At 35.0% G+C, this 18,698-nt stretch overlaps 1 protein-coding gene across 3 annotated transcripts in view; it reads right to left on the minus strand.

The window, feature by feature from the left end:
- The window catches only part of strbp (spermatid perinuclear RNA binding protein), a 175,996-nt gene that overhangs the window by 16,684 nt on the left and 140,614 nt on the right, over positions 1-18,698 (minus strand). For 2 of the 3 annotated variants that reach the window (XM_056466442.1, XM_056466444.1), the window contains exons 8-13: positions 18,207-18,302; positions 16,513-16,624; positions 13,629-13,726; positions 8,397-8,502; positions 6,745-6,828; positions 4,409-4,620 (exon numbers count right to left, since the gene is read on the minus strand). In XM_056466442.1, coding sequence (XP_056322417.1) covers positions 4,409-4,620; positions 6,745-6,828; positions 8,397-8,502; positions 13,629-13,726; positions 16,513-16,624; positions 18,207-18,302 — 708 coding nt within the window. The remainder of the gene's footprint in view (positions 1-4,408; positions 4,621-6,744; positions 6,829-8,396; positions 8,503-13,628; positions 13,727-16,512; positions 16,625-18,206; positions 18,303-18,698) is intronic. The other variant, XM_056466445.1, reaches the window with a different exon arrangement.

Raw genomic sequence — 18,698 nt, forward strand, 5'->3', positions numbered from 1 at the left:
TGAGCTCTAAACATCTAGAAATCAAATTTAATTAAATTAAATTAATTAATCTTTTCGGTTTAGTCCCTTTATGAATCTGGGGTCGCCATAGCGGAATGAACTGCCAACTTATCGCAGTCCTGCTACTCACTGCGCCATCGTGACGCCTCTAATTTAATTTAATTTAATTTAATTTAATTTAATTTAATTTAATTTAATTTAATTTAATTTAATTTAATTTAATTTAATTTAATTTAATTTAATTTAATTTAATTTAATTTAATTTAATATCCAAAGGCAGAAGTGCTAACGGCAGCTAAATGTTTACACATCTGACCATATTACAAATTCTGCAATGTAAACGTATCAATGAATACTTTCGCATGTTGAGATGCATGTACTAGCGCTGCCCGGAGCACTTCATTTCACGTGCACGCGCGTCACGCAACTGAACACAGTGTGAGCAGGTAAACTCACACCAGTTTCTCATAACTATTTAACGATATTTTTTCCACAGTTGAGACTAAGAAGAAACATAGAAACATTGTCTGACTAACAAGCAGCAACTAAATATGTCTGGAGAAGGATTCAAAGGTGTTTATATTCATAAACAGCACGGATGTGAATGATTCTTAATGTTCTGATTGGTCGGAGCGGACTTTTCACGTCAGCGCATTTTAAATGTGAACGCATTTTTTCTGGCAATTTTCCTTCTGCGTTCACACAGAGCAACATTCCGGGAAATTACCGGTAATGTTACAACTTCTCTTTCCGGAAAACTGCTGGTAATTTTTAGAAAGGTCTGTATGTGTGAATGGCACTAGAAAACATGGCAGCTTTCTTGTTATTTAAAAAAAAAAATCTGTAAAAGGCAACATTTTGTTTCAATAATAAATACAATTAGCTCAAACACATAACTATGAATCAAAATAAGTGTTCTGTTTATTTCCCGCAGTAAAATATTATTAAAACACTATTTTAAAAAATGATCAGTCCCTTATTGTCACAAAAGCTGATTTTTTATTGTAAAATAATGTGAAATAATAACAGCATTTAACATAACTGCTTTTATATGATTATAAACTGATTATTATTTAATTATACATTACACAAATGTTAGAATGAACTGTGTAAAATTCTATTGCAAATAGAATAAAATTCTATTTCATTTCATATTACGACGGATAACCAAAAGGGCAACTAATAAATCTGTTTAATTATTACATCTAAATAACTATCAACTTATATATATTTATACAACAGTCTGGTTCTCGAATCTGATTGGCTGATAGCTGTGCGATATTCTGCAATAACAGCACCTGTACAGCCTCTTCACCCTTCTGTATTACTCCACCCACATAGAGTAACAGCAGATCAATAAACTCACTACAGTTTGACAAATATTGGAGCTGTTGGACAACATAATGTACTTTGGAGGCTTTTTAGATGAGAATGTAGTTGTTTAGATTGCAACTATGCAGTTCATTTATAAGGACAGTGCCTATTTGAAATATTTATAATTTCAGAGATTCAGCGCGTCGGCGATCATCAGCCTGTCATACTGAACAGAGCAAAGACGATTGACGTTTCGCCACAGGATAGCGACAGAGACAGCATCAGTCATCCTTATGGTAGAAAAACAGCATTTTCTCAATGTAAGTTACAAACTACAGCTGAACAAATCATTACAGAACAGGTAAGTGACATTGTATTTTGTAGTGCTGTGTTTCAGCACTACAAAAAGACAGTCAGACAGTTGCAGCTCATCCAGAACGCTGCGGCCAGAATTCTGACCGGAACCAGGAAATCAGAGCACATCACACCTGTCCTCAGGTCTTTACACTGGCTCCCAGGTACATTCAGAATAGATTTTAAAGTATTATTACTGGTCTATAAATCACTAAATGGCCTAGGACCTCAATACATTACAGATATGCTCACTGAATACAAACCCAACAGATCACTCAGATCTTTAGGATCAAATAAACTAGAAATTCCAAGAGTTCAGTCAAAGCAGGGTGAATCTGCTTTCAGCTACTACACCCCTCACTGCTGTATTCAGCTTCCAGAAATGATCAGATGTGCTCCAACATTAGGTACATTCAAATCAAGACTGAAAACACATCTGTTTAGCTGTGCCTTTACTGAATGAGCACTGTGATACGTCTGACAGATCGCACTATTATGTTTTTCTCTTCTTTTTCATTCCTTTATGCTTATTTATTTAATTTTTTTTTACCATTTTTATTATTTGTTTTATTTCTCTTATACTTGTTTCTTTTATTCCTGTATATGTAAAGCACTTTGAATTGCCACTGTGTATGAAATGTGCTATATAAATAAACTTGCCTTGCCTTGCATTGCCTTATACTATAGTAATCTGGTAGTGTTTGCTTTGGCTTTTTCTTTGGCGTAATTGTTTTCAGTGTGTATTACATCTCAATAAACACCATATTGAATTCAATAAGCACTATACAGTACTGTGTGTCTCTGGTAACTCTGGTCTACTTTCAGTTTAACTGCACTGCTTTGCTATCAGTGGCTTATATATCTGCATACTGTGTCTCAGATTTGGTGTGCTTTTACACAGGGGAAAAGGATATCATAAGAGCGCCAGTGTTCATTTGTCAGTCTGACCCAGATTGGGGCTGTTGGTGGCGTTAATGTCTGTGCTTTCACAGAAAGAGGATTAGTGCGGTCCTACACTCCACAGCCTTTGTTCACATGCACTCTGGGATTACATACATTTGAGCCCTTTTGCATCCTGTGGTGTATGTGTGTGTTTGTGTGTGTGTGTCTGTGTGTGAAAGAGAACTGGTTTTTCTAAAGAAAGCAAGCCACTGTAACCTTCTATACAGTCCTGTTACAGTGACCATCTACAAATCTATTTCAGGAAAGCTCATGTACAAAGCTAAATGATGGATTTAACCAGGGTCGAGTATAAAGCTTAACATATAACAAGAGCTCAACAGAAGTTCAGTACTAGTTCAACAGAACGCTCTCGAAAAGGACTTGCAGGAATAAAACGAATATATAATAATGTATACAGTATATTTTAAATATGTTGTGAATTGAAAATATACATTTGTATATTTTATTTTCATGGTCATATTTCCAAAAAATATTCTTCAGTTATTATGGTGTATATAATAGAAGTATAGAAGTAAATAATAATAATAATAATAATATTAGGGTGTCATATTGATGCAGTGGATAGCACGATCGCCTCACAGCAAGAAGGTCGCTGCTTCGAGCCTCGGCTGGGTCAGTTGGCGTTTCTGTGTAGAGTTTGCATGTTCTCCCCATGATGACGTGGGTTTCTTCTGGGTGCTCCAGTTTCCCCCACAGTCCAAAGACATGCTCTATAGGTAAATTGGGTAGGCTAAAGTTGTCCGTGGTGTATGTGTGTGAATGAGTGTGTGTGGGTGTTTCCCAGTGATGGGTTGTGGCTGGAAGTAATCATTTACATGATTATTATTATTGTTACTATTATTATTTTTATTGATGCTTAGAAAAACTTGATTTTAAGTTAAATATTATGAAACTATTTTTGTTATTAAAAATATTAATATTGACAAATAAACATTAATATTAATATTTTGCATTACATAATTATTACTATTATTTTATCAATTATTATTGTTGTTGTTTCAAAAACGACATTTTTATTACAATTACTAATATTAATTCAATTCGCAAAACATGAAACACCGCAAAAGTTTTGTTTAAAATGTTTGTATTTTTAATTATTACTATTGATAGTACTATTACTTTTAGTTACTATTGTTATTGATATTATATTACTTTTATAAATACATTTTAGTATAATGATGATAATAATAATATTAAGAATAATAATATTTTGGTCAAATTGTGTTACAGAGTTCAAGACCTTTAAATAAACGCATTAAAAACAATATAAATAAAATCAAGCCACTCCCTTGAATCATTTTCATAATGTAGTTCATTCTAAATAATAAATATATATATATATATATATATATATATACATGATACAAAATTGGTCAATAGTGTAAGAAAATTTAATCCACACTACTTGCGTCAGAACTGTGGCTTCAAATAAATATTTGGTCAAGGATTAATTCACTCCAAAATATAGCAAAAGCTCTGTCATCATTTACTCACCCACGCTCACATGACTGTGTTCGGTGTGTGGAACACAAAAGAAGAAATTAGGCAGAATATCCAAGCTGCTCTTTTCAATACACTATAGTGTATACATCTAGACTTTAAAACACTTTTAATATGAACTACTTTCACTGCACGGAGGAGAACAGCTTGGACACCGTTAACTTTCTTCCTGCTCAGCTTTTAGAATATCACAAGGGCAAGTAAAAGATGACAAAATACACATTTTTGAGTGAAGTAATCCTTCCGTTACGTTCACCGCTCTGATCACAAGATGTACCTTTACGGCCACGTGCAGCTTGGCGGTCTTCTTGGAGGATCCAGAGGCTTCGTAAACAGTGCCGTCGACGTCTACCGACATGGTGAAGACGGGGGCGTGAACCGGACCTGACTGAGACAGCAGTTTATACTGCAGCCCCGGCCGGATCTGGTTCAAGCGCATCAGAGCGTTCATGGGCTGATTGGAGTCTATTGCTTTACTGTCAAGAACTGCTGGAAGGGAAAGAGAACAGAAAAAAACCTCGGTGATTACTGAGAAAAGGATGCGGTCTTTAGACACACAGCTCATCGTGTGACTTTGTGCTATCCCCTCGTTCCATCAGCCAGCTAATTGCCAAATTCTGCTGCTTTGAAAGACATTTATTTGAGTCCGGCGAGGAGCGCAGGCTGGGGACAGCAGCGCGGCTCCAAAAGAAACTGAGAATCAATGGCATTGATTTCCCAAAGGCTGTCTGCTTCCTGTACTGTATGTGGAAGTGGGAGATGGAGACGCAGCGGGAGAGTGGAGGGACGGCGGCAAACAAAAGAGTGGAGTGAGATCTGAACAGCTTACATGAGGGAAAGCACGTAAGATATTAGATATGATGCAATGGAGCCCAAATAAATAACTAAATTAAAAAAAAAAATTAAAAATCTGATTGCTATTTGATCTTTTTAGAAAGAGGGTAAAAGCTTTTATGGTCCAACTGGGGCAAATTAAAGAATGAACAGTTGAAAAATGCAGATTACTGTATGAGAGTTTCCTTATTTGCTTAATACGGAGGAGTATATTATTCAAAGAAGACACTTCATTTTTACAGCATACAGTACTGACTGAATGCATTAAAGGGCACCTATTTTACCCCTTTTTCAAGATTTAAGATAAGTCTTTTGTGTCTCCAGGGTGTGTCTGTAAAGCTTCAGCTCAAAACACCCATCAGTTTATTTATTATACCTTTAGGAATACTGGATTTTCTGCTCTGAACACAGTGTGGCTGTTTCTGTGGCCTTTGCCTTTAATGCTAGTTCTCCCTGCCCACCATTTCCACGTGCCTGTCAGAGTGTGCCTCAATCTCCGTCAGATAAACATCACAGTGACAGACATGAAGGAAGCAGATCTCACGTAATGTTTGTGAGAAATATTACAGTAAGACTGATTATTTGATGTATTTGTTGTGGAGTTAATTCAAGCCTTTCTGCAATGATGAGTCACACACAATGTAGTTGCAAAGTTCACGCACACACATAGACCGCACGCTCATTTAACTTTGCATGGCAAATGTGACAGGATACACGTTAATATCCCCTGCTGTATGGACATCCGTTATGCTAATGTACAAAATAAACCTGATTTAACGTCCACAAACCGGGATTGAAGCATCTTCTTTTATAATTGTACTGACATGCGGCTGTGGTGATAAAGATTGTAAAATTTCTGTAATTGATTACAAACATACACTGTTTTAAAAACGTTTTAAACTTTTAAAACTCATTCTTGATCACATTTGATGATGATTGATGATCACAGCGAGTTTAACAGATCTTTTAATTGCTTTGCACACATCCTGTCTTGTTGATATGATTATACACGTTACTACTGAGACATGTTAATACACGGCTGTCAATCAATTCGGTGGGCAAGGAAACCACACTCCTACGTCACGTTGCGGTGGGCCTCAAAGTAGGAGGGATTTGGATCCTATTTTAACGTCAGGAAATATAAAAAAAGGAGATTTATTGTCTTTATATCACCCTAATAAGACTGTGAACACACTATGCCAACACACAGTTCTGTCCAAACAGCTTCCAAAAGATGATTTTCATCACACTGTAGGTGCTTTTTAAAGGAAGAGTTGACCCAAAACTGAAAATAGTGTGATTGTTTACTTACCTTTTGTCACGAACCTATTTGATTTTCTTTCTTATTTTGAACGCAAAAGATGATGTATTGGAAAATGATGAAAACCTTTAGCCATTGACTTACATCGCATTTGTTTTTCCTACTATGGAGGACAACAGTTCCAAGTCTCTAACAGTTTTGAATATAACTTATTTTGTGTTCAACAACAACAAAAAAGAAAACTCATAAAGGTTTGGAAGCACTTGATAGTGAGTAAATGTTAATTTTTGGATGAACTATCTTTTTAAACTGACTGACACCATTTAAAAATGAAAAAAAATGTTACATTAACAAACAATGTAACGATAACAAATGAGGCGCACATGATTCTTCCAATATATTATATTCAAATACATTATATTAATTTAATTTTAATATATTATATTCAATTATGTAACCCAACCACACAAAATTGCAGATCCCAAATCAGTAATCTGGCTATCATTATTCAGACTTACCTTTTCTCAGGTTGCGTTTCATCTTTTTGATGAGGTCTTTGTCATCCAGCAGACCATCTTCATAAGGTCTCTTCAGCCCTAAACCTGTTACAACATGAGAGTTCATTTTATTCAATAGCACGCACAGTAGTACATACTGTATTCATACCATTATTTAAAAGTAAGCAGCTTTACAGTAATAAACATGAATGACTAACTATTGCTTACTTTCAAAATCACACTCAATTTCTACTATAAAGCAGCTCCTAGTGTTTATGTATTTACTTGCATTAAAATAACTAAATTAAATACATTTTGCTTAACCAGAAAAGAAGGTGGATCCTCAGAGCCACACTGACCAATTATATAAACTCCACGCACCAACGGTAGGTCAAAGGTGTTTATAAGATGTAATAGCACTACGATCAAACTTTGTTTTGGCCTGATTTTGTAAAAGTACACAAGTTTCTGCTTATATTTTGCTTGAGATATATCATGGCCTTAAAAAATTGTAAACACAAAAAAATGTGATCACCATACTTGTCAACATTGGGATGTAAAATTACGGGATACAAACCCCCAATCACCACCCACCACCCCCAATTATATATAATTGTATATAAGCCTAGTTGAAACAGTTACAAATATGAGGAAATTAGCTTCAAATAACAGAATAATAAACATGACAAGCATTAGAAAATTTTTAATAAAATAAAAGGTTTAGACTAGTAAAATCAATGGCCTATACAGAAATTCAATCAAGTCATAAAATGTAGTTTATTGAATACATTTACTATAGTTATTTAGCAAAGAGCAGCGTATCTCTCATTTTGATCCACTGTTTTGTTTGATAACAGAGGTGTCATTTTAAGTATCCATAGATCTATAATGAAAGCATTATGATAACTGTTTCTGTTCATTTAAGACAAAATTATTTGTGTTAAAAATAAAACCTGCCAGAACAGACATGTTTACATATTATTAAGTGTATTTGTCTGTTCCACTTTCCACTGTTTCCACTTTCGCTCCTCTTCAAATTGCGTGTACCGAAGCTAATCTGGGAACAGTGTTACACAGAATACAGAGCGTGTCCATCAGTCAGCAATGTTACTGATTCAGATGTTCCATAGGAAGGGTGACGGTCGACGCATAGCTTTAATGGAAATTAAGTGAATGTGGCCACTTTAATATTAATTTCAATGTGCTTTCAAGTTGAAACAAATCAAAAGCATAATTCTCTTGAACAGCTCATGCAATTATTTCACTTTTGAGATTGCTTTGATGCTACTTTCACTTTTTATAGAAAGATTACAAATATGGGAGAAATATGGGAAAATACTTAAACGGGATGATAGCGGGATAGAATTTTAAAATACAGGAGACTTCCAGCAAAAACAGTACATTTCATTTTGAGGTGAACTATGCCTTTAAGAGCTCTATAATTTTCACAATTTTCAACCAACAAATTACTTAATAATAATTTAGACTAGACAACAGGCACTTTCCACACATTGAACCTGGGAAACCATAATAAAATTACCAGATGGACTTATGGTAGAATACCATTCATCACTTACAAAATACCAGTAAACTCAAATACCAGTAAAAACTCTGATGCTTTGCACAATTACATAGAAAACAATATAAAACACATATTAGTTATGTCTGCTCACCTTCTTTATCTGACCAGGGGTATTTCTGTGAAGGTTTACTTGAGGGAAGAGGATCCATATCCAAGACCTTATAGATCTGTCCAAAAGCCATGAGTCGCAAAGCATGCTGGAAACAAAACACACACAACACACAAATGTATGAAATTGTAAAAGCATAGACCTAAATGATCGGCTCCTGAAAAAAAAATCTTGTGTCCTGTGGAAACACACAGCTTGCGAACCATTTTTTTTTTCATAATAAAGCAATAACTCTTTGCTTGAGTCGGGAGACCGCCTGTAGACGTGGACTTCCAGGCACTGAATCACCCCGTTCAGAAGAATTATGGGGTATAGACTGCCGCACAAATAATTCATGCTATACAACTAACTCACATTAACTCATCCCAACAGATATTGACAAAGCTGTTTGGTTTAGCTACTGCCTATTAGGAGCGGCAGCATAGTGTTTAGGTGCAAAAAAAATATTCTCTGGAAAATATCTGTGAGCCCACTATGAGAAACCCCTTTAATTACAGTAATCAGAATATCTACACCACTGATATATTTACAAAAGGAAAAGACCTTGTGAACACAGAGCCACGTGCTTTGACAGACGCAAGACACGAGCACACGATAAGTGAAAACACTTTACCGTGCTCTCACAAAAATGCAACGCGCATGTTTCATCTCAGCGCCAACCGAAACCAACTAGACGGAGACGCTGAGAATGAAACAGCGCGATGCTGACGGAACAACACAAACACGAGTACAAGAGCGCGCGTCCCTGCGCGCCCACATCAAGCGGGAGCGCGCACGGTCCGCGCACCCCTATAACGACGCGCACCCAGACAATTGACAAAACAAGTGCTCAACCCAAGAAAACTCGAGTTGAGCACTACAGGACAAGACAAGACAGAGCTAGTGTCCGGACTCTGCCACCAAAACAAGAATTTACAAGACCAGAGTGGCAGAACCCTGACAAAATCATTATCAATAATAAAATAAAATAAAATAAAATAAAATAAAATAAAATAAAATAAAATAAAATAAAATAAAATAAAATAAAATAAAATAAAATAAAATAAAATAAAATAAAATAAAATAAAATAAAATAAAATAATAAATAAATAAAATAAAATAATATCAAATATTAAATAAAATTGTAAAAAAGATTTAATATAAATGTGATATAAAATAAAACATTTTTAATTAAAATAAATGTAATTTAATAAAAAATTATTTAAAATAAAATAAAATATATATTTGAATAAAAATCAATTGAATTTTAAAAAATAAATTAAAAGTTAATAAAATCAAAAATAAGATAAAATATTTTTAAATTAAAAAAAATGTAATTTTATTTTAAAAATAATTTAAAATTACTTAAAATAAAATTTACAATTAATAAAATTTAATAAATAAATTAAAGTATGTGGCTTAATATATTAGTGAAAAAAATGACCAACTCATTTTCAAGGTTATTTTGATGGATATAATCTTCAATCATTTAATGGAAACAGGAATCTTTTATTACTTTAATACACCTTTGTTGAATTTCCTACACTAACTTATTAATAAGTAAGCTCTGTAACTGAGCTCAAACTGCGGTCTACAGTGAGTCAGCTATTGTATTTCTGATGACATTAACCTTACTTTTCTGTAGATATGTCTATTTTACACACATTTAGCGCTAACATTAAAACAGATACTAATCAGTAAACATTTAGAGTTTAAGTCCAAGCTCTACTATGTATCGCTGCTAACAAAGTGATTTTAGGTTAATAAGCAATAATGACATTTCAATGAAGATATACTATAATTTCCCTGCCTATAAATTCAAATCATCTTGACCTCATTAAATCTCCACCACAGAGTAAATCACAGGTATAAACATAGTCTAATGACAGAAACTCTCTCCTGAATGCAGTATCTCTGCAGGTAAGCCATACAGTATCACCGCATTGCATCTCATTTATGACTACGGCAAACTGCAGTATAAACAAATCCTCATTTACATCAGCAAAAGCCCCCCAAAAAGGAGAAGAGGAAAACAAAAGCATCCATAATGAACTATTATTTTGCTCAAAACTTACTACACTTACATTTTTATGTTCTTTTCACTTTTTTAACAAGGAAATAATAAAATAGGATGAATGTGTTAAGCAATAAAGCAGGCTGTGAGCTTCAGTGTGTAGATTTAGTTGTGTGTATAAGTGTGTGTGTGTGAGAGACTGAACCTTTTGGATCTGCTGCAAAACAATTAGGAACATTGTGATTCTGATCTCGACTGCACAAGGGTTCAAAGGAAAGGAGCTTCAGAAATCTACTCAGAGATGCAGTACACACACACACACACACACACACACACACACACACACACACACACACACACACACACATACACACACACACACACACACACACACACACACACACACACGCAAACAGAATCCCCTAGGCAGGAGTAAAGATTCACGGGCCGATGCCGTATCATTTTCCCACACTCATTAAAGAGCCAATCATCAAGGTGCTCTGCTGAAATGTGTCTGTGTGCGTGTGTGTGTGTGTGTGTGTGTAAGGACTGGATGATATATGGAATGATAGAAATGCTTTAAATAAGATTATGCTGGTAATATAAAAAACAATTTCACTGTGCTGTTGTTTTTAATAGGTGTTGTTAAAGATATCTATATATCCATTTGCCTGTCTGTCTGTCTATCAATATATCTATCTGTCCGAGAGACTGTTTAAAACTTAACTCATTATTCATTCATTCAATCATTCATTCATTTTCAGAGGTTGTCACAACAGAATGAACCACCAACTATTCCAGCATATATTTTTTAAGCAGCCGATGCCCTTTCAGCCACAACCCACTACTGGGAAACAACCATACACACATTTACACACACACTATAGCCAATTAGTTTATTCAATACACCTATACTGTATGTCTTTGGACTGTGCAGGAGACCGGAGCACCCTGAAACCCTGGTGGCATTTTTATTAATATACAAGATTGGTGTGGCAAAAATATCTGAAGATGAAGATTTTCTTATGCTTATTGTTAAACTGATCCGCATGTATCAATGTGATAAGAGCAAACTATATCTCTCTTTTAAGTTGTTAAATTGAATAACGTTCTGATGGATAGGAGGTTGGAAACTGTAATTAAGGTCAACGTGACTGGAGGGATGAACCGATATTTTACACGATATGCATGAATGTATTTAAGTTATACTGACTCTTTTAGATAACCTGCATGTCTTTTTACTGTCGTTAAAGGTGCTGTATGTAAGTTTTTGACTCTTCTAAAGCATTAAAATACCATGATGTGTTTGCAGATATTAAGAAACAAACTAAGTGAACATTCTTGTTTATCTGAAAAACAATGCTGAAGTCAGTTATTCTGCTTTGAAAATGTGCATGACGTGCAGGAACGGCTGCCTTTGTTTTGGTTCTTTTAACTGCTAGTTTAGCCAATTATATTTCAGCACTGGTGTTGCCTTGGTGGAAAACCGCGTATTTCATCCATTCAGTCAGGAAGGCTCTCAAAGTGTGTGTCTGTGAATGCGAACCTATAAAATGCAACCTCCAGTGGACAGTAGCAGCCTCTGAAATGAGACGCTGATTCAGAGTTCCACATGAGGTGGTTATTAATCAGCAAATAATATAAATAGGTGAGCAGGTTACATTGTAACTCCGTGTTCTAACAATACTCTACCTGACTAGATTTCCAGGGATAAGCTATCTGGCTGTTAGCACCAGACGAAACATGAGAGAAATCTTAATACAGCTATTCAGAAGCACAGAATAGTGCACTTACTGCACTCTAATGAACGTAATGTTTATAATCTAATGAATACATATTAAACCTCCTTAACATTATTAAATGTACATGCTGAATCACTGATATGTTTTGGCTTGCACTGAGTTACAGTTCTAAAGTTTCAAATGGTTTATTTTATTTTCAAGATCTGAGGTGAGCTATCTGCTGCTGCTTTCAGCAGTATGACAATAAATGTCATGTGAAATGGCATTCAAACTCACATTATTAGCATTTAACACTGAATAAAGCACATGAGGTGTACCTGAGGTGATCATTGTCATAGTTCTGTTGTTCAGCAGCATGAATTAGAAGTCGTTTCTAAAATATAAATCATATTAAACATGGCTTAAATCAGCCTTTAGGCTCAATAGTTAGGCGCACTTCTGTTGATGTCGTCAATATGACAACCTGCGCTTACATGTGTTTTGAACCAGGTATTCAATACCTAGTTCAATCACTGGGTGTCAAACTTACATACTGCACCTTTAAGATTCATCTTTACGTCTTAAGGTTTGCTATTACTAATATGACAAACAATATATGCATAATCCCATAATAAGTGCGCTTGTATTTGATTAATACAATCAAAAAAGCATTACATAAGCGTTTATTTGCAGAAAATGACACTGGGTCATCACAAATTTTCACAACACAAATTTTTTTCATGTTCCAAGAATCAAAATTTTCAGATTTTCTGCAAATAAACACTAAAATTATATAAATATTATATAAATTATAATAATCTTTATTGAAAGGTTAAAAACACTTTATTAGTAGTTTATACAATAAAATGCAAATAAACATTTACTCAAAAACATACTGTACATATTAATGGAAGATCAAAACAAACAATATTAAGATTGTTTTCAATTTTCCTTTACATTTGTTTTTAGCCCAACTGCATGTTTTCTATATTTAGCACTTCGAACCTTCTTGGCAACAACGGTTGTTCATGAAGTAAAAAATAATAATAATAGATGCAGTTTCAGTCTACCCATTACTGGGTTGCAGCTGGAAGAACATCCGTTGCATGAAACATATGCTGGAATAGTTGGTGGTTCATTCCACTGAGATGAATGAAAATGAATGAATGAATGAATGAATGAATGAGTTTCAGTCCACCGCACAGTCAATTTGTATTCATTTAGTGTTGTGACATGACCCACTGCCAACAGGAATATCGTCTACCATACATATAAGGCTGAATCACTGATAAGACCTGTGTGTGTGTGTGTGTGTGTGTGTGTGTGTGTGTGTGTGTGTGTGTGTGTCTGAGAGAGAGAGACATGACAGCAATCTACACAGAACAGATGAGATAAGCACCTCTAAGAGCACCAAACACACACACACACACACATACACACACACATCTCCTTTTCTCATTGACACCTGCATCTCACACACATCTCGACACAATGGTTTACCTGTGCATTTGATGTAATAGCCTCTGCCTCCTCATCTGTCATGGCCGACAGGGTGTTCGTTGGCTCCTTCTCACAGGGATCATGCAATCCTGGTCCACCTGAGAAATACATTCAATAAAACACATGATTTATCCAACCGAGAAAGCCACCAGTTTCAGTCTTTAGCGAGTAACGCTCCATCACTGCAGGTGAGGTGTTAATTAAACTCTAAAGCGATCATTTCATCACCTAAACTATGCCCTGCAGGTACAATACAAATATATATATTTTATGCTCAACTAAGTATATATATATCATTGTGGGAAGGGCTTATTTCCTATGCGAGCTGATTAAATATTAATGTATGCATCTCATTATTAATGAATAACTGGGAAAAGAGTATAAGAGTGGTGAGCGATGGACTAGTTGTGTCAAGAGTAGATAAATGAGGCTCCATTATTCCTCTGGGCCACAGACAAGAACTAGAGCTTTGCAATTGAAAGCCAGATCTGATAGCGACACCACTGCTGTCATCACACTGTGCTGGACATATTCACATTTATCTCGCATATTCATTACATGAGAGGATTTACTGTATGTTTGAATGATTAGGGATCCATTGATCTAGAGTGGATACTTAAATAAATAACAAGGTTTTATTTCTACATTTTTGTAATCAGAAGTGGTAATGCTACAGTCAGGGCCGGCCCGTGGCATAGGCAGTATAGGCAAATGCTAAGGGCGCCGCACGTCCAGGGGGGTGCCAGAAATGGGGAAGAAAAAAAAAGTGCAACTTCCACTATACTTAAAACTAGTTGGTATTATGACTTCAGAAAAGAATAAGCTCACATTAAATTAACTGCATAGTGCATAGCCTACTAAGTAGTAGTAGTAGCAATAGCAGTAGTAGTAGTGGTAGTATAGGCTAATGGATGTCTTTAGTGGAGTGAGTTTCCACTGTTTCCTTACTCCACAAAAGTAAGGGAGTAAAGAGAAAGTAAATAGGCCGAATGGAGGAGGCTCGTTCTTTATCATCGCACAGATGTTTGTTTAACTGTTTGTTTACCTGTCTCGCTGAGTCAGTTTTATTTAAAAAGTCTGCCATGTAAATAGCAAATGCACGATGGCGTGATGCAACTGACTCTTAAAGGGAATGCGAGATGAGACTCTGATTGGTTTAATGCACATTATGCTCAAACCACACCCAGAACTCATTAAGAGAATAAGCACAAACCTTTAAATAGCAAAAATGAATTCGGACATGACTGATGCTTTTGTGCCATGCGCTTTAGACTCTGCACCTAGATTGTTAAAATAGAGCCCTAACTCATTTTAATAAAATAAAAGTTTAATTTAGATAGCAGGTATCAAAATATTAGAATGCATAATAAAAATAGATGACAGGGTAACACTTTACAATAAGGTTCACTAGTTAATGCGCTTACTAACATGAACTAATCATGAACAACACTTGTACAGCATTTATTAATCATAATTGGACATTTACTAATGCATTATTAACATCCAAGTCCATGCTTGTTAACATTAGTTAATGCACCGTGAGTCAACATGAACTAACAATGAACAACTGTATTTTTATTAACGTTAACTAACAGGAACAAATACTGTAGTAAATGCATTGTTTATTGTTTGTTCATGTTAGTAAATGCATTAATAAACATTAAATAATGAACCTTATTGTAAAGTGTGACCGATGACAGTTTAGTACATTGGATTATTTTAACAATTATTTTAAAATTAAGCGGCTAAACTGTGATAACCTTGAATTGTACACACAATAGCTAATACTGTATAAATTCAAAAAGAATTCAAATGAATTCATGCATGTTGGTGAATTTCACCGTTCAAAATATATTTAAACTGTTAAAATGCGAAAATATTAATAAAAAAATAAAAATAATAAATGCTGTTCTTTTGAATTGTTTTTAATATCAACAAAAACTTTTAGTTTTTCTGAAGGATCATATAGCACTGAGACACATACTTTAATATTATATTGTGAAATATATTTCAAAACTGATGCAGAAAATACAAAATGGAGCATAATTCAAAATGGTTATCTTTATCTATATTGTCAATATACATGCTTGAGTGCGTGTGTTGTGTGTGTGTGTGTTTGTGTATAACCAAATCTAATAGATCATGTTTATCTCTTTTTAGCTTTTTTGTCTAAAAAGTGTAATTCAATAAGCTTACTGTATATTCCATAATTAATTTTGTTGTTTACACAATGTTTTGTTGTTTAAACAGTGAAACTGTTTTAAAATTATGCAATCAATACTGCTTTCAAAAGTTTTTGGCATTTAAAATACTTTTTTCATGTAAACAAATGTCGAAAAAGCACACAAATGCTGAGTCGGAAATCACAAACTTCCATGCTATGTAGTACTCTAAAAACAGCATGTGAGTCGAGTAGTACATCCGAATTCATGGAATGAGAGACGTTTCTGGATTGACCTACTACTTCCGGAAAAATTCTAAAGTGCACATCCAATGTATGCTACGCTATCCCATGATGCAACATGAGAGAATTCATGAATGGGAGTGAAGCAACACAATTGACGTGGGTTGGTCACGTGATAATGACAAAACGGCGGACGTAGTACGTTTCATTCATATTACTCACATTCATATTATATGGAGTGTACTTTTTCTTTAACAGTCGAGTAGTACATTCAAATTCAAATGTATTACCTACTGATTAGGCAATTTTAGACAGCCAAAGAGTTGTGCAAACACCCTACAAAGGAAACTAGTGCAATCGCACTCATAACTGAAGCATCTGAAACTTATCTCCAGAACTTTGAACTGTATTTTACTAATAGTGGGGTGTTCAGAATGAATACTGAAAATCATATTTTGAGGTTTAGGGAGGCTTTCGTACCTGGAAGCAGTATCCCGGAGGCAAGACACTCCATGACCCGACGCAGAGCCTCTCCTGCACCCAGAGGTCTGTTACATGTGGCAATGGCTTTTTCGCATATTAACTCCAAAGGCTGTGGACAAAAGAGCAAGTCATCTGTCAAAGACTAATTTATTACATGAAAAACTATTAATTTGTCAAAAATGGGCCAGTGAAAAGAGAGATTAAGTTATTATAAAGCCATTTAGCTTAATTCTAATATGTAAGCCTCGGATGATGTTGTGACACTGAAGACTGGATTAATAGCAGCTGCAAAACTATTTTTGCAGCTTTTACAAATTCATAATTTTGTCAGAAGCAAGCCATTGACTTGAATTTTATGAATAACGAAGGACTAAAATTAACTTATTTAATATACTACTGAACAAAAAAAGAGAAAAAAAAGGTGAGTAAATTACCTATATTTTAATGGTGGCTTTCACTAATTTACTGCTCTATCTTCATTAAATCCTTACTTACAGGTATGGAAAAACATAAGACACCAACTGATAATTTTTTCTGGATTTATTACATAAAAGTTCAAATTTTATATTTTATATATATATATTCCCTACTCAATATATTTAATTACATCAATTAAGTACATCAATACACCAAAACTAACTTCCAGCTCTTGCGGACTTTAATCACCATATACATCAAATTCTCCAGTAGTATCTTACTTAATTTTCTTAGCTGTTCATTTAAAGCTCCTATGAAATTAAAAAAATTTTTAGATGTTAGTATCACTATTGTTAGATTTTAAGGTATCTATAAACTAGTGTGCTCCAAAACAGTGACAAAATTTGCATTTAGAAGATATAAAAATGATACAAATGCAAAAGCTGATACAAAAAGCTTGCAGATTGTCAATGCCACCTATATGGAGCAATGATTTTTTTCACATCACCTCAAACCAAAGTTTCTCATTAAGTCATAACCATTCAAAAGCTCTTTACCCTGCAGGCACAGTACATCAACATCACGTCATATTGACGTTGTACCCCAACGTCGTGGGGACATTGGATTTTGTTTGGAAATGAAAATTGGGTTGACGTCAGAACCCAATGTCAGGTTGATGTCAATATCCAACCTAAAATCAACCTATAATCAACCAAACATCAACGTCTAATCATGTTATACCTTGATGTTGTGTGGACGTTGCCACTATGACATCTATCAGACATTGGATTCTAGTTACTTTCCAACACAACCTAAAAATAACCAAATATCAACATAATTTGACGTCCTTATTGGACGTCAAAATAACGTTGTCCTTAGACGCTGGCTTGACATTTAATTTTGGTCACCTGACGTCATGATCTAAATCTAACCTAATATTAACGTCTTATAATGCCTGGGCAGTAAGGGAAGTGGGTAGTATCTGACGTGCCCCGCCTCCAAGATGCTTCTCATTTGCTGCAGTTGAGCTCAACCACTCTCATTGGCAGAGCGGTGATAAAAACAAAACGCTATTGGCTGTTTTTTAAAAAGGGGAGGAGCTACACTATGCCTCTCTTTATGTTTCGGTTGAGATTATGTCAAATGTCAAATAAAAATACATATTTCAAAGCACTTCATGGGACCTTTAATAATCTACTCAAAAATTGTCAACGGTTCATCAATTTTACCATATGATCACTTTACTACCTGCAATGACAAATTCAAGTACTCACCCATCCTTTAAGAGGCTCCCACGCCGGGACTCTATTACACATGTGCCTCAGTATCCGCAAGACAATCACGCACGACTTCAGGCCGTTAACTCTAGCCTGAGGAAACCAGAAGGAATCACCAAATAAACAACAGACAGCAACAGCATCAACGCCAACCTTTCACCCCCTACTGTACGTCTCTACACCTTGACTATACATGTTTTTGTGTGTGCGTTGAGGTCTGTGTGTGTCTGATGTGGTTCGGTTCTGGTCCGTGTTGTGCGGATGATCATGGAGGAGGACAGGGCTTATGTCATGGGGTGGGAGAAGGGAAGATATGGTGCAGGAAAAGCACTAGACAAATCCTTCATGATGATGACAAGTGGGTTATGGACAAACAAAAACACAGGCAAAAAAAACAAAAAAACAATTGCTTTTGTAGCCTTACGATACTTAAATGTTCGTGATGATGTGTCGAGCTGCAGGAAATCAAAGGGGGAAAAAATGGCATGT

Source organism: Danio aesculapii, chromosome 10, assembly GCF_903798145.1.
Source record: "Danio aesculapii chromosome 10, fDanAes4.1, whole genome shotgun sequence".
Classification (NCBI taxonomy): Eukaryota; Metazoa; Chordata; class Actinopteri; order Cypriniformes; family Danionidae; genus Danio; species Danio aesculapii.